At 42.7% G+C, this 23,919-nt stretch overlaps 1 protein-coding gene across 3 annotated transcripts; it reads left to right on the top strand.

Moving 5' to 3' along the window:
- Positions 1–1,485: 1,485 nt before the first annotated feature.
- Positions 1,486–19,021, top strand: LOC100494522 (aldo-keto reductase family 1 member C1 homolog). Of its 3 annotated transcripts, none has more exons than XR_004219606.1 (8): positions 1,486–1,623; positions 5,686–5,853; positions 6,526–6,642; positions 6,861–6,938; positions 7,060–7,182; positions 7,302–7,384; positions 7,530–7,695; positions 18,560–19,021. XR_004219606.1 is itself a non-coding variant. In XM_031890948.1 (7 exons), exons 1-7 carry the CDS (start codon positions 1,537–1,539, stop codon positions 7,636–7,638), a joined length of 792 nt encoding a protein of 263 aa, XP_031746808.1. In that variant the 5' UTR covers positions 1,486–1,536; the 3' UTR covers positions 7,639–7,948. The 3 variants fall into 3 exon arrangements, 1 of the variants encoding a protein (XP_031746808.1); XR_004219605.1 differs by having other exon boundaries at positions 7,275–7,384; XM_031890948.1 differs by lacking the exon at positions 18,560–19,021 and having other exon boundaries at positions 7,275–7,384; positions 7,530–7,948.
- The last annotated feature ends 4,898 nt before the right edge of the window (positions 19,022–23,919 follow it).

Below are 23,919 nucleotides of genomic sequence, written 5' to 3'. Positions count from 1 at the left end.
TCATATTATAACCCAAGGGGGTCAATAGGAAAGTGCACAGGGCAGTTACTGATACAGTGGAACAAGCTATAAATAAATCAACCAAAGAATCATAATAAGATGGAATGACCCTGGGGCCCAGTTCATAATCACTAAGGGATGTTTAATGGGAAATAAATAAGCATATGGAGGCAATGGGACTGATTATTAAGGTGGGGATAAAGGACAAACCTTCCCTTGTTTCCTCCAGTTCTTTTTTTGGGGATTGGTTTCCCTGACTAAAGCAGGGCTGCCTTATACAGGGAATACAATAAATGCAATAATACAAATACCATACTCCCCATGCCCGCAGTCCTGTTTCCTCATAGATTCAGGCAGGTTATTTGGCTCCTAAACCTTCAGTGTTTTTGCCCATGTTTATTAGAGTGTAAACTCCTCTGGGGCAACAATAAAGTGAGGAAAGTAATAAAACTGGGGAAATGGTCAGAATTGTTTTGGGCAATGCCCATGGCTGCCACTGGGGGGAGCTCCAGCTACATACACATTTCCTATTACTAGAAAGCCATATATAATTACTAGTAACTTCCTCTAGAGGTGGCCGTACACAGCAAGGTTCACTTGTTTGGCGAAGTTGCAAAAAAGCGAATCTTCCCCCCAATCTTGGGTGGGTGATATTGTGCTAATGCCTTGGGCCAAACCATCACATTACAATGAAAGGGGTACAAGAAGAGAGCGAGGATCACCTCAATCCAACAGAAAAATGAAGCTTTTCTGATTGACATCTGGCTGACCAGATATCGGTTGGGGGGGGGCTGCAGAGGGGCCTATACACGGGCAGATAAGCTGCCAAATTGGTCTGAATCAGTGGCCCTGCATCATGATAAGGTTTCTCCTGTTTGATCTAACAGTTCAGTATATTACATGTTCAACCGGAGTAGAGTTGAGTTTAGGTGTCTATGGCAAATGTAACAAACAGGTTATATTGGCACTATTTGTACCCTGATGTCCCCATACGATCCCTGCCCAGCAAGTATGCCCAAGATACCCGGGCAGTGCTGCTGTGTTCCTTAATAATAAATAAAAATATTTGGATATTTTATCCAAAGGTTAAACCTTGTTGTGAATGTAGGAGAGCAAGTAGAACAGGTACAGTGGGGGGGGGGGGGGGGGGGGGGACGGTAAAACAGCAAAAAAAAAAAATTCCTTTTGACCTGTAGTGCAATTGTAGTGCATTCAAAAGTGGAACACAAAAGACAGACTGGTCAGAATCCAGTGCAGCTGGCGGCAGGGAGCGATGTGAATGCAGAGTGGAAGCAAATTAAATTTTATATATCACTTTTATTTTGCTGATAGTTGAGCGACTCTGCAGCTCACAACGGGACCAGAGTGAGTGCGTGGGAAATTAGAAGTCACATGACCTGGTGACAGCACCCTGGGGGGGAAAAGTTAAAAAGGCTTAGGGGGGCGGGGCTATAAATACAGTATAACTGTGGGGAAGGTGGGGCAGGGACAGAGAGCAGTCCAAGCGTTGGAGGGGAAGGATCGCTCACAGTAGCCATGGTGCTGCACAAAGACTCCTGCGTTGAGCTGAATGATGGGCACAAAATGCCAGTGCTTGGGTTTGGCACCTACGCCCCAGAGAAGGTAAGTGCTCCCTGTTGGTAGGAACACCTTCTGTGCTGTCTGGTAGGTCTGATGGCCAAATATCTTGGGTGGGTCACAACTGTCCAGCTGTTCCTATACCACAATTCCCAGAATTCCTTGACGGCTGGGGTTGTACCGGGCTGGCATGACACCAGTCCTCGTGGCTCCCGCTGACCCACCTGCAACAACTGCTGCTCCCTGTTGTTATAAGGTGCGAAAGTGGGGAGGAAGGGGCTGGTGCTGGGTGGGCGGACGGGGGCACCCGGGGGAGAAACCCTAAGCAACTAATGCCATTATTGGTGCCGCATACTAGAGCTGGGTAAAGTAGTATTTGTGCCCTGGTGATACTGCTCGATCCGGTACCCCCTCCATTACTCACCCCTATAGGTCCAGCCTTGCTGCACCAGGTCGTGATGCCGACTCAACTCTAAAACTGTGTGCCAAAAAGCTACTTAATGGATGCCATGCCCTGACATATCAAGTACACAGAGGCCCAAACAGCTCCCCACAGACCTAATAAATAGTGACTGTCTATGGCAGGGGTGGGCAAACTACGGCCCGCGGGCCACGTCCAGCTCGTTGGTCTTCTTAATCTGGCCCGCCGACTCCGCAAGTCTCATCACGCGACTGGACTGACAAGCGTAAACGGCGTAACCCGTCTGTAAGTCAATGTGGCCCCCGAGTCAAAAAGTTTGCCCACCCCATTTCTATGGCACCTTACAGCAGCCCCTCTGGCGCTTGCCAGAACCCACAGATTGCCAGTTTGCAATTAGACTGGTACTGTGGGGGGAAATGGGGATTTGCTTTGGTTATACCCTGGCAGTGCCCGGTATTATGCCCCATAACTCTTTCAACTCCCCAAGTCTAATGGTAGAAGAGCTGGGGAAGACCACAGTCTAACTGTCCAAGCAATTCTACAGCATTGTGACTGTGGGCGTCTGGGGGGAACCGTTGCCCCCCTGGCAATTGCCCCAGGTTAGCTCTGCAACTGCTGATTTCTTTATACAGGTATGGGATCCCTTATACGGAAACCAGTTATCCGGAAAGCTCCGAATTACGGAAAGCCTGTCTCCCATAGACTCCATTTTAATCAAATAATTCAGAATTTTAAAACTGATTTCCTTTTTCTCTGTAATAATAAAACAGTACCTGTACTTGATCCCAACTAAGATATAATTACCCCTTATTGGGGGCAGAACAGCCCTATTGGGTTTATTTAATGGTTAAATGATTCCCTTTTCTCTGTAATAATAAAACAGTACCTGTACTTGATCCCAACTAAGATATAATTACCCCTTATTGGGGGCAGAACAGCCCTATTGGGTTTATTTAATGGTTAAATGATTCCCTTTTCTCTGTAATAATAAACCAGTACCTGTACTTGATCCCAACTAAGATATAATTACCCCTTATTGGGGCAGAACAGTCCTATTGGGTTTATTTAATGGTTAAATGATTCCCTTTTCTCTGTAATAATAAACCAGTACCTGTACTTGATCCCAACTAAGATATAATTACCCCTTATTGGGGGCAGAACAGCCCTATTGGGTTTATTTAATGGTTAAATGATTCCCTTTTCTCTGTAATAATAAAACAGTACCTGTACTTGATCCCAACTAAGATATAATTACCCCTTATTGGGGGCAGAACAGCCCTATTGGGTTTATTTAATGGTTAAATGATTCCCTTTTCTCTGTAATAATAAAACAGTACCTGTACATGATCCCAACTAAGATATAATTACCCCTTATTGGGGGCAGAACAATCCTATTGGGTTTATTTAATGGTTAAATGATTCCCTTTTCTCTGTAATAATAAAACAGTACCTGTACTTGATCCCAACTAAGATATAATTACCCCTTATTGGGCAGAACAGCCCTATTGGGTTTATTTAATGGTTTATTGATTTTTTAGTAGGCTTATGGTATGGAGACCCAAATTACAGAAAGACCCCTTATCTGGAATACCCTTGGTCCCAAGCATTCTGGATAATGGGTCCTATACCTGTACCTCCAATACTTGTCGCATTTTTTTTATTTTGGGACTGACCGGCCACATGATAGTGGGGAGTAGGGAGAAATGTATGAGCCCAAAATCCATAACTGCCCCCCTTTTGCAGGCCCCCTGTGCCGCTGCTGGCATGTGTATAAGTGGCCATTATTGTGGGGGTGCACCAAGGAATCCGTCCAAGGGGTCCCCACTTATTAGCCAACTGCTCACCTTGGCGCCTGTGATGTAAAATGGGCCCCCAACAGGTACCAGAAGGCCCTGGGCAAAATGTAATTAGTGGGCCCCCACTGCCCCAAACATTTGTGATAGAATAACCCTGAAGTTCAATATTGTAAGGCAGACGATGAAGAAATGGTCTGCACCTACTGAAGTAGACGTGGCCCCCAGGGTCCCCTGGGAGCAGAAAAATGACAAAATATAACCATCATGTAGAGCTCTTCCAGTTGATTAAATAAAGTTATCCCAGATAATATATGTGCTAGTGGGCCCCCTATCCTGCTAATGCCCCTTTTGCCCATTTTTTAAAATCGTCCCAGCCCCCAATGAAAAAATGTCCCTTGAATACAAGTTCATGCCCCTTATCCACCAAGACCAATCCCCAATTATGCCCAAACTCCTCCCACGATACTCCCAAGCTCAGCCCACACAAGCCTGCAGTACCTCCCATAACCCCCCACCCCTTTCCCCACGATGACAACCCCTATCTGAACTATCTCATTCTGTATGGAAAGGTAGGTGTTTTTGTGTATATCCCTCCCCATAAAGTCTCTGGTGTTCTAGGTCAGTCTTAAATTTTCTAGTGTTCTAGGCCAGTCTGTAAGGAAAACTATACCCCCCAGAATGAATACGTAACCAACAGACAGTTTATATTGCGTTAAGTGGCCTATTAAAGAATCTCCCCAAACTGGAATATATATATCAGTAAATATTGCCCTTTTACACCCTTTCCCTTGAGCCGCCATTTCCTCAGAGATCAGCTGACAGGAAGTGATGCAGCTCTAACTGTAACAGGAAGTAGTGTGGGAGCAAAAGGCAGAACTCTGCCCATTCATTGGCTGATGGGGCCTAGCATGTATGTGTGCCTTGGCTTGTTTGTGTGCACTGAGACTCCTTTGATCCCAGGGGGCGGCCCTTAAAGGAACAGTAACACCAAAAAATGAAAGAGCTTTAAAGTAATAAAAATATAATGCACTGTTGCCCTGCACTGGTAAAACTGGTGTGTTTGCTACAGTAACACTACTATAATTTATATAATAAGCTGCTGTGTAGCCACGGGGGCAGCCATTCAAGCTGGAAAAAAGAAGAAAAGGCACAGGTTACATAGCAGATAACAGACAAGCTCTGTAGAATACAATGGTGTTTTATCTGTTATCTGCTATGTGCCTGTGCCTTTTCTCCTTTAAATGGCTGCCTCCATGGCTACACAGCAGCTTATTTATATAAATTATAGTAGACTTTCTGAAGTAAACACACAACTTTTACCAGTGCAGGGCAGCAGCACATTATATTTTAGTTACTTTTATACACTTTCATTTTTTGGTGTTACTGTTCCTTTAACTCTCAAAATGGCAATTTTCTATTACCCAATAGCACATACTACTAAAAAAGTATATTTTTATGAAAATGGTTTATTTGGATGAAGCAGGGTTTTACAGCTTTCATATGCAATATACTTTTATAGAGACCTACAAGTGTTCTAGATCACTCTTAAAGTCTCAAGTGTTCTAGGTCAGTCTTCCTATTGATAGGCAGCTCTTTTCCTGTTTGCCAGTTCTACTTCTAAACTATCCTAATAAACCAACGAATGGCCAGAGTCCTGCATACACATTTCATACAGACCAAGGGACTCAGAAGATCATTGGGACGGGATGGGGGTGAATTTGTGAATGTGCCACATCCATATAAATATGTACAGCCCCACTGACCCCCCCTTTGATCATATAGATGATTTTTCCCCTCTACTGCTAATTGGCTAGTGACAGAGGAATGACAGGGGTATGCTGGGGAGCTTTCACTGTTTATCTATGTATTATAATGTTATTTTATCCTCAGTTCCCCAAGAGCTTGGCAGAAGAAGGCACCAAAGTGGCCATTGACGTTGGATACCGCCATATTGACTGCGCGTTTATCTATGGGAATGAGGTGGAGGTTGGACGGGCGATCAAGGCAAAGATTGCGGATGGTACTGTGAAGAGGGAGGACGTGTTCTACACTGGGAAGGTAACCAAGAAACTCACCATGATTAACTGGGTGGGAATGGGCAAGCAGGAAAACGATTGTCAATTTGACCAGAGAAATATATATAGGGGAGAAGTAAATACATCCTGAGATCTGATTAAAATGAAAGGTTGGTCATGTCCGAGAGCAGTGGCGCTGTTCTGCTGCAGTCAATGGGATTCGTTCCTATTGAGAGGTGAGATGTGGAACTGCAAGGGACAAAGCTATTAGTAGCATCCGGCACCTTCTATAACATCTGAATGAAGCATCTCCCAGACATAATGGAGCCCTTATTTCAAGTGGCCCCTAAAGCAGCGGCTTAATAACAGGCTTTGCTTTTTGCGTGTTGCCCCGTCCTTGGTTAATGAGGCCTGATACTTGGGGTACACTCAGGGTTGGACTGGGCCAGTGGGACACTGGAAAAAACCCGGTGGGGTCTGCTGACCCAGAACAGATCCCTGCTAGGAAGTGCTCCACCCTAGATCCTCCCTGCCCCAATGGTGCCCAGGTAAGTGTGAAAGTGGGGGCCCATGAGATGGCCCGCATACCCCAGTCTGACCCTGGGCACACTGGAAGGGGGGCGGCCGGCATCCCAATTCCAAATAGAATTCCAACAAGCCCCTGGTAAAATCCAACCTAGATCTTAACTTGGAGACTTTCCATTTTACTCATCAGCTCTGGTCCACGTTCCATACCCCCGAGAGGGTCCGTCCAGCCCTGGAGAAATCTCTGACAGATCTGCAGTTGGATTACATGGATCTCTTCATCATCCATAATCCGGTGGAGTTCAAGGTGAGTCTAATAATGTGCCACCATGTAAAGAGCCATCAGAGAATTGTAGTCCCGCCCATTGCTTGAGTCACAGACTCCCTGCCCCTCCCTTTGTAGGATGTCATTAGACAGTTTTGTCCCACCCACTACTTGAGCCTAACAGGTTGCTAGGGTCAGTTTAATCCAATCAGTTCAGAATAATAATTTTAATTATTATTCTTTTTTTGTTTATGTTTAAGCCTGGAGATGACCCCTTGCCATTGGATGAAAATGGGAAACCTATTTTCCATAACACGGATCTTAGAGACACATGGAAGGTAGGGCTGTTCCTGGGGGGGGGGTTCTCTGGCTTGTCTGGGGCATCAGGAAAGGGTGGAGACCGAATACGGAGTATGGGGCAATAACAAGTCATTTATAGAGTGATTTTGTTCCCATCAGGCTCTGGAAAAGTGCAAAGACGCAGGGCTGGTCAGATCGATTGGGGTGTCCAATTTTAACCACAAGCAGCTGGAGCTGATCCTCAATATGCCTGGGCTGAAATATAAACCCGTCTGTAACCAGGTAAATCTGCTCAGTGTTTTAATCTCATTAATAAGCACATGGGGGAGGAGCACCAGTAAAAATCCAGAACCCTCTGTCTCCGCCCACTGCAGGTGGAATGTCCCATTTACCTGGATCAGAGCAAACTGCTGGAGTTCTGCAAGTCCAAGGACATCGTTCTGGTGGCATATGGTGTATTGGGGTCCAGCAGGGAGGAGAACTGGTAAAACTTTAATAGTGTCTTTTATCAATAAACGTACGGCAGATATGAGAAGTGAGCTGTTTTCTGGCAGTGAAAATGCCCCTGGTGTGGGGGAAACAAAGGAAAAGAGACAGAATTAGGATCTCGCCCTCCCTTTCCATTTCAGGGTAGATCAGAGCACTCCTGTACTCTTGGAAAACCCCATACTGGGCGCCATTGCTAAGAAGCACAATCGGACCCCCGCTCATGTCGCAATGCGGTACCTGCTCCAATGAGGAGTCGTCGTCCTTGCAAAGAGCTTCACTCCAGCCAGGATCAAGGAAAATTTCAAGGTATTTCAACATGCTAAAATGTAAATGCTCCAAACAAATTCACATAAAATTGCTCTTCTGAGCATTTTTCCAATTTACATTTATTAACTAGTTTTCACAATATCAGCAGTTTTTTAAACTGTTAATATAATGAACAACGGCACCAGCTGCTGCCCAGTTCTGCCAACAAGCTACAGCCGGCTGAAAATGAATTTCCTGAATAAAATGTCTTGTGAACTGACAAGTGAAATGTCACATGACTTTTCTCCGCTAACTTGTAGCCCATTACATAGTTACATAGTTACATAGGGTTGAAAAAAGACCAGTGTCCATCAAGTTCAACCCATCCAAGTAAACCCAGCACACCTAACCCACACCTACCAATCTATACACTCACATACATACACTATATATACAACCACTAGTACTAACTGTAGATATTAGTATCACAATAGCCTTGGATATTCTGATTGATCAAGAACTCATCCAGGCCCCTCTTAAAGGCATTAACAGAATCTGCCATTACCACATCACTAGGAAGGGCATTCCCCAACCTCACTGCCCTCACCGTGAAAAACCACCTACGCTGCTTCAAATGGAAGCTCCTTTCCTCTAATCTAAAGGGGTGACCTCTGGTGCGCTGATTGTTTTTATGGGAAAAAAGAACATCCCCCAACTGCCTATAATCCCCTCTAATGTACTTGTACAGAGTAATCATGTCCCCTCGCAAGCGCCTCTTTTCCAGAGAAAACAACCCCAACCCTGACAGTCTAACCTCATAGTTTAAATCTTCCATCCCCTTAACCAGTTTAGTTGCAGTCTCTGCACTCTCTCCAGCTCATTAATATCCTTCTTAAGGACTGGAGCCCAAAACTGCACTGCATACTCAAGGTGAGGCCTTACCAGGGACCTATAAAGGGGCAAAATTATGTTCTCATCCCTTGAGTCAATGCCCTTTTTTATACAAGACAGCACTTTATTTGCTTTAGTAGCCACAGAATGACACTGCCTGGCATTAGACAACTTGTTATCAACAAAAACCCCTAGATCCTTCTCCATTAAGGAAACCCCCAACACACTACCATTCAGTAGATAGTTTGCGTTTATATTATTTCTACCAAAGTGCATAACTTTGCACTTATCAACATTGAACCTCATTTTCCAGTTTGCTGCCCAGTTATCTAATTTTGTCAAATCGCTCTGCAAAGCAGCAGCATCCTGCATGGAACTTATAGTTTTGCACAATTTAGTGTCATCAGCAAAAATAGAAACAGTACTGTCTATGCCCACCTCCAGGTCATTAATAAACAAGTTAAAAGCAAAGGCCCAAGGACTGACCCCTGCGGTACTCCACTAACCACACTGGCCCAATTAGAAAATGTTCCATTTACAACCACTCTTTGTACTCTATCCTTCAGCCAGTTCTCTATCCAATTACAAATATTATGTTCTAGGCCAATATTCCTTAATTTGATCATTAACCTTCTGTGAGGTACTGTATCAAACGCTTTAGCAAAGTCCAAGTAGATGACATCAACTGCCATTCCAGCATCGAGGTTCCTGCTCACCTCCTCATAAAAGGCGACTAAATTAGTCTGGCAAGATCTGTTACGCATAAAACCATGCTGGCACAAACTAATAGTATTGTGAACTGCAATGTATTCAAGTACCCTATCCCTTATTACCCCTTCCAAAAGTTTTCCTACTACTGATGTCAGACTAACAGGCCTATAGTTTTCAGGCTGAGAACGGGATCCCTTTTTAAATAACGGCACCACATTAGCAATCCGCCAGTCTCTCGGCACCATGCCAGACCTCAATGAATCCTGAAAAATTAAGTGAAGAGGTTTGGCAATCACAGCGCTCAGCTCATTTAATACCCTGGGATGAATCCCATCCGGCCCTGGACCTTTGTTTACCTTTACATGTTCAAGTCTCTTTTGAATTTCCTCCCGAGTGACCCATGCGCCAGTAGCTAAATTACTAGAACTGGGCATATTACAAGGGAAGCCTTCATTATCTGGCTCCTCAGATGTATAGACAGATGAAAAATAAGAGTTCAAAATTTCTGCTTTTTCCCCGTTCTCATCAACCAACTTACCCCCCCGTGATAATAAAGTTCCCACCCCTTCTTGCTTCATTTTTTTACTATTCACATAATTAAAAAATAATTTAGGATTCTTTTTACTCCTAGCTGCAATATCCCTTTCCATTTCTATTTTAGCTTGCCTGATAGCTTTTTTGCTGCTTTATTTGCTTCCTTGTACCTGATGAAAGTTTCCGCTGTCCCAGCTAACTTGAATGCCCTAAAAGCACGTTTTTTCTTACCAACCTCGACAATAACACTTTTATTCAGCCATAAAGGTTTTGCTTTGCGATGCCTCTCCTTGCTTACAAGGGGAATATACTGTTGTGTATACCTACAAAGCAATGTTTTAAAGATGTTCCATTTTCCTTCTGTGTCTAACCCCATGAAAAGCCTTTCCCAGTTGACACATTGCAGAGATGCCCTTATACTGGCAAAGTCTGCACGTCTAAAATTGAGCGTATTAGTTACTCCCTTATAGAGGTGTCTCTGCAGCATTATCTCAAAGGAGACCATGTTGTGATCACTGTTCCCCAAATGCTCACCCACACAAATGTTAGAGATAAGTTCATTATTATTAGAAATCACCAGGTCCAAAATAGCGTCATTCCTAGTGGGTTCTTGAACTGCCTGAAATAAAAAGTTGTCATTTAGCATATTTACAAACCTACTAGCTTTTTCTGACTTAGCCACCCCATTACTCCAGTCAATGTCCGGATAATTAAAGTCCCCCATAATAACAACGTGACCCAATTTTGAAGCCTCCTCCATTTGCAACAATAGCTGGGCCTCATCCCCCTCATCTATACGGGGTGGTTTATAGCATACACCAATGATCATTTTCTTTGTGACCTTCAGCCCTTGTAGCCCATTGTCTGAAATAACCAGCAGGTGGCATCGTTGTTTGGAATGTATTATTATTATTCTTTTCATAGAAGCCCGAGTAGGTTCTTCTGCAGTAAAGCCAGCGCAAAGTGTCATAAAATTGCAATGCTCTTAAGGCGGCCATACATGGGCCGATTGTAACTGCCGATATGGGTCCCTTAGACCGATTCGGCTTAGCGCGCCATGTAGGGGAAACAACGACTGACCTGCCTGACCAATACCTGGCCTGAAATCGGGCAGATGTCAATCGGGCAGGTTAAAAAATTCAGCCAAATTGGAGACCGCATTGGCTCGTTGATGTGAACCCAAACCGACTGCGCCTATTCCAGTTGTTATAATTCGATCCTTTGGCCCAAGGGCCAAACGACTGAATTATCCTGAATTCACCCGATATCGCCCACCCGTAGGTGGGGATATTCGGGAGAAGATCAGCTCGCTTGGCGACATCACCAGGTGAGCGGATCATTACGTGTAAGGCCACGTGTACGTGTAAGTTCCCATAAAACCCCAGGACAGTGGCCAAATGTGTCAAAGAGTTTCTTCTGTCCCAACCTCGTCCAAGAGCTAGGGTGGGCACCTTTATCCCCGACCAAAAAGCATGAAGGAGGTAAGGGTCTTCAGGCTTCAGGAAACCCCTTTATCCTTCCCCCCTCCAGTCTGAAGACTTATAAGGAGTCTGGAACTAATGGACCTTTGAAGAAGTCCCGAAAACAATTGCACCCACAGAGGAGCCTAATGGCCACACATCTGCCCCCCTAGATCAGTGCAGGCCTGAAGGTATTGCACCCTCTCCATAAAGTGCACTTTACTTCAATGGCAATCCTGCCTGCTATCTACTGCCCCCTAGAGGAACTAGATAGCAGGTAATGGTAAACAACAATTTTGATTTGTTATGGTGGTGCAAGAAATACTCTCCCATTGGCTGCAGGTTGCTCGTTTGTATACAAGTGTGTATGAGTGTGTATGGGTGTGTGTATGAGTGTGTATGGGTGTGTGTATGGGTGTGTATATGTGTGTATGGGTGTGTATATGGGTGTGCATGGGTGTGTGTGGGTGTGTATATCTGTGTGGGTGTGTATATGTGTGTATGGGTGTGTGTATATATGTGTATGGGTGTGTATATGTGTGTATGAGTGTGTATATGTGTGTATGAGTGTGTATATGTGTGTATGGGTGTGTATATGTGTGTATGGGTGTGTATATGTGTGTATGAGTGTGTATGTGTGTGTATATGTGTGTATGAGTGTGTATATGTGTGTGTATATGTGTGTATGAGTGTGTATGTGTGTGTATGAGTGTGTATATGTGTGTGTATATGTGTGTATGAGTGTGTATATGTGTGTATGGGTGTGTATATGTGTGTGTATGGGTGTGTATGTGTGTGTGTATATGTGTGTATGGGTGTGTATATGTATGAGTGTGGGTGTGTATATGTGTGTGTATGGGTGTGTATATGTATGAGTATGGGTGTGTATATGTATGAGTATGGGTGTGTATGTGTGTATGGGTGTGTATATGTATGAGTATGGGTGTGTATATGTGTGTATATGTGTGTATGAGTGTGTATATGTGTGTATGGGTGTGTATATGTGTATATGTGTGTGTATATATGTATGAGTGTGGGTGTGTATCTGTGTGTATGGGTGTGTATCTGTGTGTATGGGTGTGTATATGTGTATGTATATGTATGAGTATGGATGTGTATATGTGTGTATGGGTGTGTATATGTGTATATGTGTGTGTATATGTATGAGTGTGGGTGTGTATATGTGTGTATGGGTGTGTATATATATGAGTGTGGGTGTGTATATGTGTGTATGGGTGTGTATATGTGTGTATGGGTGTGTATATGTATGAGTGTGGGTGTGTATATGTGTGTATGGGTGTGTATATGTATGAGTGTGGGTGTGTATATGTGTGTATGGGTGTGTATATGTGTGTGTGGGTGTGTATATGTATGAGTGTGGGTGTGTATATGTGTGTATGGGTGTGTATATGTATGTGTGTGGGTGTGTATATGTGTGTATGGGTGTGTATATGTGTATATGTGTGTGTATATGTATGAGTGTGGGTGTGTATATGTGTGTATGGGTGTGTATATGTATGAGTGTGGGTGTGTATATGTGTGTATGGGTGTGTATATGTGTGTATGGGTGTGTATATGTATGAGTGTGTTATGGGTGTGTATGGGTGTGTATATGTGTTGTGTATATGTTGTATGTATGGTGTGGGTGTGTATATGTGTGGTATGGGTGTGTATATGTATGAGAGTGGGAGTACTTATAGCATCATATAACCCATGTATATAAAGGTTTATGTAAATGCCCTGTAATTTGGGAAGGTCTTTAATGAACCTTTTAGAATAAACCCTTTTGAACCTCTGCCAACACCACCTTTATCCTGCATTGGCCTCATACCTGCCCCCATGTTAGCCTCTCCCTTTGCTGGGTGGAGCTGCCATACCACTTGCCTCTTCCATTTCATTGACACCAGGAAAGCAGAGCGATTTATATAAAGACACCCAGAATGATCCAGTGAATGAACACTCAGATGTGGCAGCAATATGGCAATTTACACTAATATGTCAGATGTGAGTGTTTGCACAGCGTGAGGCTTAATGCAGTTGGTCTGTTTAATAGGAAAAATAAATCATGAACACAACCATAATTCTAAATGGGTTTATTTCTCATTATTGTAAGTCTAATATCCCCGTGACTCAAACAGGGCTATCCAATGGTGTCTGAACTTTTATGTTACCCCTCGGCAAGTCAGGGGTACGGGAATGATGGGAATGTTCAGCTGGAGGGGTGCAGCACTGATACACTGGGGGGGGGGGGCATTAAGGGAAATAATGGCAGAAATGGAGGAAATCACTAGGTGGGACTCTGGGCAGCACTTGGGGTATCAGTCTTGGGTTTGTACTTATTCTAATATAAATGTCATTATGGGAGAGTTGGGGTTGGTGGGAGGAATGGGGGAGCAGGGAGACTGCAAACCTCTCGGGATAAATACACAGAAGGATAGAAAGGGATTTGGTACCAGATTCCTTCATATTCTTATTTCTCTCTGTAAGTTACACTGTATGTAAGTGTCAGGGCTAAAGGGTATAGAGATACAAGTCTCAGAGCTGCCCTATTCCCAGCCTCCAACTGTCACTGCCATAAGTCTGATGGCTGCCAGTTGGTACCTGCCTGGGAGAGACCACGGGCTGAAGTAAGGGAGACAGTAATGACTGTGTCTTTTGGTTGCTAGGGTCCCACTTACTTTAGCAACATATACATGTGTGGCAAACTTGCAGCCAATCACAGTAGGAACTAGAAAGGGAAGTTTGAGAACAAACTTCATGTTGGGTTGAAAAACATGAAGTCACTGATTGGGCTCCGCCCACTTTTTCTAACCTTGGACCCACAGTTATACAGTAAAACCAACTGTGCAAAGTTTGGGGACCCTGGTTTTAATAGTGTCTGAATGGCAGCAACTTAAATTTCCCCACTGAAAGTCAACGACATCTGATTGGCGGTTGGTGACTCCACCCCCTTTTTCTAACCTGGAACTGCAGTTACCCCGTGACTAACTCTGCGAAGTTTAGGGGCCCTGGGATTTATAGTTAAAGAACGGCAGCAATTAAAATTTAAACCAATAAAAGTCAATAGGTGAATTGTGATGTGAAAACTGTGGGGACCCTGGTGTTAATACTGTGAGACTGGCAGCAGGCTGGATTTCCCCATTGAAAGTCAATAGGTAAAATCTGATTGGCTGTTGGTGGCTCTGCCCACTTTTCCTAACCTTAAACCGCAGTCACCTGGAGCCTAACCCTGCAAAGTTTGGGGACCCCAGTGTTATTAGTGTGAGACTGGCAGCAGGTTGGATTTCTGCCAAGTCAATAGGTAAAATCTGATTGGCTGTTCACATCTCCGCCCACTTTTGGGCATCCAATAATCATCCTATTTTCATTCAGGCTGAGCCCATGACTGTGTGATTCAAGTTTGGGGTGTGTGGCCTCACAGCTGTAAGATTGGCAGCAGTTTCAATTTCCCCATAAAAGTCAATTATTAAAATTTGATTGGCTGTTGTTGGCCCCTCCCACTTTGGGGTCATCCAACAAATGTTGCTGCTTCATTCGGGGCAACCCCATGATTATGTTATTCAAGTTTGGGGGGTGCAGCTTCAAAGCTGTAAGTGTGGCAGCAGTTTGAAAATCTTCCCTGTCAAAGTCAATGGGAAAATTGGGGGGTTCGGAGCGGCGCCACAAAAAGACGGGGGGCCGGATCGCTTAGAAAAGCACAAGCAACCTGCTCCGCTATAGGGCGAAGAAGTGTGGGGAGTTTGGGTGTTGTACCCCTAAACCTGTAGGAGGAGTAGCATTTAGAAAATGGGGGGCGCTAAGAATAAGAAGAAGCGGAAGAATAAGCTAAAGTCGAAGAACAGTCTGTTATGGTCAACAAAAGTCATAGCACCCCATTCCGAATAAGCCGCATGGTTTGACACCTCATTCATGGGTCTACGACAGATGGTGGTTAATTGCCGCCTGCTGGCAACTCCTATAACTGTCACTGGCCTACGTGTCCCAGCAACCCCTATCAGAGCTGCAGCCTGTAGCCCTATAACTGTCACTGGCCTACATGTCCCAGCATCCCCTATCAGAGCTGCAGCCTGTAGCCCTATAACTGTCACTGGCCTACATGTCCCAGCATCCCCTATCAGAGCTGCAGCCTGTAGCCCTATAACTGTCACTGGCCTACATGTCCCAGCATCCCCTATCAGAGCTGCAGCCTGTAGTCCTATAACTGTCACTGGCCTACGTGTCCCAGCATCCCCTATCAGAGCTGCAGCCTGTAGCCCTATAACTGTCACTGGCCTACATGTCCCAGCATCCCCTATCAGAGCTGCAGCCTGTAGCCCTATAACTGTCACTGGCCTACATGTCCCAGCATCCCCTATCAGAGCTGCAGCCTGTAGTCCTATAACTGTCACTGGACTACGTGTCCCAGCATCCCCTATCAGAGCTGCAGCCTGTAGTCCTATAACTGTCACTGGCCTACATATCCCAGCATCCCCTATCAGAGCTGCAGCCTGTAGTCCTATAATTGTCACTGGCCTATGTGTCCCAGCATCCCCTATCAGAGCTGCAGCCTGTAGTCCTATAACTGTCACTGGCCTACATGTCCCAGCATCCCCTATTAGAGCTGCAGCCTGTAGTCCTATAACTGTCACTGGCCTACATGTCCCAGCATCCCCTATCAGAGCTGCAGCCTGTAGTCCTATAACTGTCACTGGCCTACATGTCCCAGCATCCCCTATCAGAGCTGCAGTCTGTAGCCCTATAACTGTCACTGGCCTACATGTCCCAGCATCCCCTATCAGAGCTGCAGCCTGTAGTCCTATAACTGTCACTGGCCTACATGTCCCAGCATCCCCTATCAGATCTGCAGTCTGTGTCCCTTGCCATCTGGTTGTCAGCGCCCCATTTACCTTAGTACCATTTAGTGAGGTGATCCAGCAGCCAATTACAGTTGGGCTACTGTGATTGGCTGTAACCCATACAGCTAATCTGTACCATACAGACACTCACACAGGGGATACAGTTAAGCAGCCCCATCATTCCCAACCCATTGGCCCTTATATTCCATGAAATCCAAATAAGTGCCTGTAACCCTCCCCTTGCTTTCTATGGGATCCCCTCTATTTGGGAGCTGCCATTCTTGCTACTCCCCCTATGTGCAGATTGGTACCCCCGGCCCATGTATTGGTACATTCTGTATAACAGTCAGGCTCTCAGTATCTCTTGCTAGTAATGATGGCATCACATGGGCTGGAGCAAGGGATTGTGGGAGTTCTAGTAACAGAGCTCGGAATTACAGGCCGTCTCTCATAGACTCCATTATAAGAAAATAATTCAAATTTTTAAAAATGATTCCTTAAGATATAATTACCCCTTATTGGGGGCAGAACAGCCCTATTGGGTTTATTTAATGGTTAAATGATTCCCTTTTCTCTGTAATAATAAAACAGTACCTGTACTTGATCCCAACTAAGATATAATTACCCCTTATTGGGGGCAGAACAGCCCTATTGGGTTTAATTACAGTTGAAATAATTTTTGTAGCAGACTTAGGTAGGAGATCCCAATTACAGAAAGACCGCTTATCTGGAAAACCCCAGATCCCGAGCATTCTGGATAATAGATCCTATACCTGTACATATACATACTGTATTAGCTCAATATAAACAGCACAATAATGCCCTGTATTGTTATGTTATTTATATTATACATCCATATATCAATATCAACTGCCCCAATAACCTTACCCCCTGCCATTATTAGTATCAGTATTACAGCCCCCCCAGTGCCCATAACTCCTGTCAGTAATCGCATTGCTTGAGCCATTGTGATGTCACAGTGCAGGCAGCTGTATTGTGATGTCACAATGCAGAAAGCTGAGGTTGTTGCTAAGCAGCCTGGGATCGGCACATTCTTTCTTACGCGAGCAAGGTGAGTGGAGCTCCGGTTACATAGGGGGGACATTATGGAAATAAAGGTTTAGGGACAGATTTATCAGTGTAACAAGTGGGGGAAGGATACACCCCGCGCGACTGTATTTAATTCCCTACTACAGAGTGTAACATAGTGGGGGGGATATTTATTATAGAGAGCAATTTGGGAATAAGCCATATTTAAAAAGCTTTTCATGACATTCGCACTGTGAATAAAAATTCGCTATTACGTTTGTACATTAAATGCGCCAGTCGCGTCCGGCTTTATACATATAAACAGGGGCGGGGCAAATATGTTCCCTGTGCCAATCATTTCCATTGTAAGATCCCCAGGGGGAGGGGCCAATATAAATACAATACAGTATATACTATACATACAGTTTCCATTTCCCTACGGGGATTTATCACCCTACCAATTCTAATATATTTTATTGGATTCCACACCGTGTTTTCTTCCTTTTATTTATCTATATTGGTCGTCTTTTATCATTCGTAAATAGTATTATTTTTTTTTTAAATTCAGAGGTTTACCCCTTATGTAATAAAAGCCACTAAGCACTGTGTGCAGTAACTCATAGCAACCAATACATTGTTTTGGCTTTGTGACCAGTAAATGCTGCTGATTGGTTGCTATGGGTTGCTATGGGGAAACGTAATTATGTTGGTTAGCGCCCCCCATTTTCTAAACGCTACTCCTCCTATAACTTTAGGGGTACAACACCCAAACTCCCCACACTTCTTCGCCTTATAGCAGAGCAGTTTGCTTGTGTTTTTCTAAGCGATCCCGCCCCCCGTCTTTTTGTGGCGCCGCTCCGAACCCCCCAATTTTCCCATTGACTTTGACAGGGAAGATTTTCAAACTGCTGCCAATCTTACAGCTTTGAAGCTGCACCCCCCAAACTTGAATCGCATAGTCATGGGGTCAGCTTGAATGAAAAGATGATATATGTTGGATGCCCAAAAGTGGGCAGGGCTATGAACATCCAATCAGATTTTATCTATTGACTTTCAATGGGGAAATCCAACCTACTGCCATTCTCACAGTATTAACCCCGGGGACCCCAAACTCTTCACAGTTGGTCACTAGGGGATTGCAGTTTTATTTGTAGAAAAAGGGGGCGGAGCCACCAACAGCCAATCCGATTTCACCTATTGAATTTTGTTGGCTTAATTCCAGGGTTCCCATTGGGTGACTATGTATTCACGGTTACAAAAAGCCGACAGCCAATCACATCTCATTCAGTGGCTTCACCTGTTTTTCAAACCGACATTAAAACACTATTAAAGAAAAGGGTTTGGTACAAGGCTCAAAAGTGGGGCCAAACTGTTTAATGTCTCTATATAAATAATAAAATATAAATAAAAGCAACCAATCGGATTACTACCGTTTGCACCAATGATGTTTCTCTCTCTCCGCAGAAAGAATGGCAGCGAAAATGGCGAGGCGCATACTTCGAAAAGTATTTTGTTGCCTCCCACTTTTTAGAAAAGTAAGGGCCTTTGTTTGACTCTAATATCTCTGATTTGGGTTTGCGAATAAAAGTTACCGATTTCCCAACGCGATCGTTACCATTTATAATCCGACTTTATTCTCTTTGTTTTCAGAAACGAATTGTGAAAGATAAAGAAGTTGTTATTCTGGTAAGGAGGGAACTGCCAAGCAAATATATTGTACCCATCCCAGTTTGCATTTCAGTATAATATCAAATACTTGGCTCTTTATTTCTATTAAATAAACTCTTTTCTTTATGTGAAACAGGTTCAACCAGAAGAACAACAACATCAACCCACTGAAACCATCTGCGAGGTAAGCAAAACGGAGAAGCTGCAAATATCTCTTTCCTCTTCTGTCTTCTTTCCTATCTATCTATCCATCTATCTATCTATCTATCCATCTATCTATCTATCTATCATCTATCTATCTATCTATCATCTATCTATCTCTCTATCATCTATCTATCTCTCTATCTATCTATCCTCTATCTATCTATCTATCTATCTATCTATCTATCTATCTATCTATCTATCTCTCTATCATCTATCTATCTATCTATCTCTCTATCATCTATCATCTATCTATCTATCATCTATCTATCTATCTATCTATCCTCTATCTATCTTCTATCTATCTATCTATCTCTCTATCATCTATCTCTCTATCTATCCTCTATCTATCTTCTATCTATCTATCTATCTCTCTATCATCTATCTATCTATCTATCTATCTATCTATCTATCTCTCTATCTATCTATCCTTTATCTATCTATCTCCCTATCTATCATCTATCTCTCTATCTCTCTATCTTTCTATCTATCTACCTACCTACCTATCTATCATCTATCATCCATCGCTCTATCTATCTGCCCACCTGTCTCTTTCCTCTTCTTCCCTTTGGACACAGACAGGCGCATACACAGTAAAGGGAAAAAGCAGCTTTTCATGTGTAATTGGCTTATACCCTACTGCGCCTGTACCTGCCAGTGTATGTAGGCTCCCATAGTTGTACTGCCCCCCTACATTATATATATCCGCTTTGCACCCCTATACTGGCACACACAGTCGGCTCTAGCCATGTGCCCTGCCACATACAATTAATAATCCATTTTAAATACAGATTAATGCAACTGCCAAACCCATAAGGTCACTAGAAATAGTTTTGAGCTTTTCCAGCAAAGAGCCGACTTGATCTCCCTGATCTCATTATTCTCTTTTCTCTTAACCAGCAACCAGTTCCACCTACTGGGAATGTTGTCTCTCAAGTAGCGAGAAATAAATTGTTTACAACTGATAAAAATATGAAGTAAAGTTGCTTGTTTTTGTATTATGAAAGATAAATACCGTATAGAGGCCTGATATCTCTGTCTCTTACGCAGGACAACCCGGAGCAGATTGTGGGGCTTGGAGATAACACCTTCCAAGTAAGTGGGAAAGGCAATAGTGGAAAGTAACTGGTTATTTTGCCCTTTATCAAATACATCATTACAGTAGTGAATGAGTTAATCACACTTTTTTTTAATTCTTTAACCAGGAACAAACAGAAGATGAAACTGGCGTGGATATTCACCAGGTAAGTTAAAATAGACAAAAAAAAAGTTCTTTAAAAAACCTTCCTTTGTATAAAGAATAATTTCTCTTTGGCTAAATAGGAGTATTCACCTGAGCCATCTGACTTTTCCAAATTCACATTTATTGATCTAACAAAGTTATCTATCTATCGCAACTGCCAAACCCATAAGGTCACAAGAAATAGGTTTTAGCTTTTCCAGCAAAGAGCCAAGTTGATCTCCCTGATCTCATTATTCTCTTTTTTTCCTGAACCAGGAACCAGTTGCACCTACTAGTAATGTTGTCGCTCAAGTAAGTCGCAAGAAATACATAATATAAAACTGATAAAAATATGAACTAAAGTTGCTTGTTTTTGTATCATGAAAGATACGTTAAATACCGTATAGAGGGGTGAGGCCTGATATCTCTGTCTCTTACGCAGGAACCCCCAGAGCAGAACAGACAACAAACTTACATCTTTGATGAAGAACCTGAAGAATTTCATGGTTCTAATGAATCAGAGGAAGAGATAGAAAATGACGTAAGTGGAAAATAACTAAATCAGCAACAAATATAATAAGAATAATCCCGATATTGAATGACTTTGAATGTAAAATGTGTTTTTGTGTAATTGTATTTGTCTTTTTCTCTTAACAAGGAGGAACCTGATGAAGAACCTGAAGAATTTCATGGTTCTAATGAATCAGAGGAAGAGGTAGAAAATGACGTAAGTGGAAAATAACTAAATCAGCAACAAATATAATAAGAATAATCCCGATATTGAATGACTTTGAATGTAAAATGTGTTTTTGTGTAATTGTATTTGTCTTATTCTCTTAACAAGGAGGAACCTGATGAAGAACCTGAAGAATTTCATGGTTCTAATGAATCAGAGGAAGAGCTAGATTATGACGTAAGTGGAAAAGAACTAAATCTGCAACAAATATAATAAGAAAATCCCGATATTGATTGACTTTGAATGTAAAATGTGTTTTTGTGTAATTGTATTTGTCTTTTTCTCTTACCAAGGAGGAACCTGATGAAGAACCTGAAGAATTTCAAGGTTCTAATGAATCAGAGGAAGAGGTAGATTATGACGTAAGTGGAAAAGAACTAAATCTGCAACAAATATATTAAAAAAATCCCGATATTGATTGACTTTGAATGTAAAATGTGTTTTTGTGTAATTGTATTTGTCTTTTTCTCTTAACAAGGAGGAACCTGATGAAGAACCTGAAGAATTTCATGGTTCTAATGAATCAGTGGAAGAGTTAGATTATGACGTAAGTGGAAAAGAACTAAATCTGCAACAAATATATTAAGAAAATCCCGATATTGATTGACTTTGAACGTAAAATGTGTTTTTGTGTAATTGTATTTGTCTTTTTCTCTTAACAAGGAGGAACCTGATGAAGAACCTGAAGAATTTTATGGTTCTAATGAATCAGAGGAAGAGTTAGATTATGACGTAAGTGGAAAAGAACTAAATCTGCAACAAATATATTAAGAAAATCCCGATATTGATTGACTTTGAACATAAAATGTGTTTTTGTGTAATTGTTTTTGTCTTTTTCTCTTACCAAGGAGGAATCTGATGAAGAAGAACTTGTTTATGAAGAAATTTATGAAGAAGTTTATGAAGAACTGTATGAAGAAGTTTATGGTTCTTATGAACTAGAGGAAGACTGTGACGTAAGTGGAAAAGAACTGAATCAGCAACAAATATATTAAGAAAATCCCGATAATGAATGCCTTTGAATGTAAAATGTGTTTTTGTGTAATTGTATTTGTCTTTTTCTCTCAACAAGGAGGAACCTGAGGAAGTAGAACTGTATGAAGAATTTTATGGTTCTTATGAATTAGAGGAAGAGGTCGATTATGACGTAAGTGGAAAAGAACTAAATCTGCAACAAATATAATAAGAAAATCCCGATATTGATTGACTTTGAATGTAAAATGTGTTTTTGTGTAATTGTATTTGTCTTTTTCTCTTAACAAGGAGGAATCTGATGAAGAACTTGTTTATGAAGAAGTTTATGAAGAAGTTTATGAAGAAGAAGTTTATGAAGAAGAAGTTTACGGTTCTGATGAATCAAAGGAAGACTATGGCGTAAGTTGAAAAGAACTAAATCTGCAACAAATGTAATAAGAAAATCCCTTAGGATTTTCAATCAGACTCTTTTAACAAGGAAGCTCAAGGGGAAATAACGGCCAAGTGGCTGTGATGATGGCCACATTTGAGATTTCAGGTTTTTTGGGGATTTAAAAAATTCAAATGCTAATAAATCTGCCCCTCAGGGTGCTTTTAGGGCATTTTAATATCCAGGTGTAGGTGTTTAATTACTAGGGGTAATTACTACATAAATGTGGAGATATGCTAAATGGCTAGCTGAAATTACACCTATTATCTCACATTCATTTGTAGTTTCCTAGAATTGACTTTGTTAAACCAAAGATCTGCTCCGTAGCTAATATTATAACATTCTTCCCTTAGGTGCAAAACAACTGCATAAGACGAGTTATTAGAGACTAAGACCAACAATCTGCCCAAAGGAATTTCTATGATAGAATATTAACAGATCCAATGAAGAACGTATAAGCGCCAAAAAGGAATCTACCCCAGGCAGGATCTGTTACCAACCTGAAACTTGGCTCCTTCGATATGTTCCCAAAAGAAAAGGGAAGGGATGGAAAGGGTTGGGAACATCTGGAGCCAAAATGCATCTACTTAATGCTATGAACCAGTTGTGTTCAGAGAGGAGTTCCAGTGACAACTCTCAAACACTTATCTGCCTGATATTTTTGGATGTATATGTACTGTACATGTATATTATATTTTGCTTGAGAAAATGTATATTTTATAATAAAGTTTTATAAAAAAGAGAAACAAACTACAAAAATAAGGGTTTCTTTTTAATGAGAATTTTAATTTGGTGGCAGTGGACGAGTGTGGATATAATAGTGCAAATAGGGAAAGGAGGGATCTCTTTCTCTCTGTAACATAGTAATAGGTAACTTAAAGGTCCCCTTTATGCAAAAATTGGGATATGGTTAATGTTTTGGTAAATGCATATTCTTAAAATGTGAACTCAGAAATCCCCCAAATCTTAATAAAGTAAATTGCTGGTGGGAAAGCATACGTGGGTCTTGCTTTTCCAAAGTCGCCCGCAGTTTCCTTGTAAACAAAATGCTGCGTATGGTTTCCCACTAGTGGGTTACTTTATTGTCGATGGGAAACAGTCTGGGGTGGATTTGTTGCCCCAGTAGCCCAGATTTAACCCCGGATGACAAATCTCCCCACATGCCATTAGCCTTAAGTGCCGGGCATTCTATGTGGGGCAATTTGTGCTAGTGGTGTAACAACAACAGGGCTGCAAAATGCTCCTCAGAGGGGCCCGGCACGCACACAGCAGCCCCTGCCCGGCCCTCCATCCCCCCACGCTCATGCTGGCTGGGGATGGGGGATTTCTAACAACTATAGAGAAAACAGACCCCTATCCCACAGGCCCCCCCACATGCATGGGGTCTGCATCCTCTATAGCAGGGATCCTCAAACTATGGCCTGGTTAATTTACCCAGCCCCCTGCTGCGTCCTCACCCCTGGCAGCGGAGAGAGAGGACTCAGCGGGGAGCGGGACAGGGGAGCTGAGAGGGAGGACAGACGGTGCTGGCAGAGAGAGGACTCATCGTTGAGTGGGAGGGGGAGCTGGGAAGACAGACGGAGCGGAGGGAG

Source organism: Xenopus tropicalis, chromosome 8, assembly GCF_000004195.4.
Source record: "Xenopus tropicalis strain Nigerian chromosome 8, UCB_Xtro_10.0, whole genome shotgun sequence".
NCBI lineage: Eukaryota > Metazoa > Chordata > Amphibia > Anura > Pipidae > Xenopus > Xenopus tropicalis.
The sequence above is the reverse complement of the archived record's forward strand: the minus strand, read 5'-3'. Positions and strand labels throughout refer to the sequence as shown.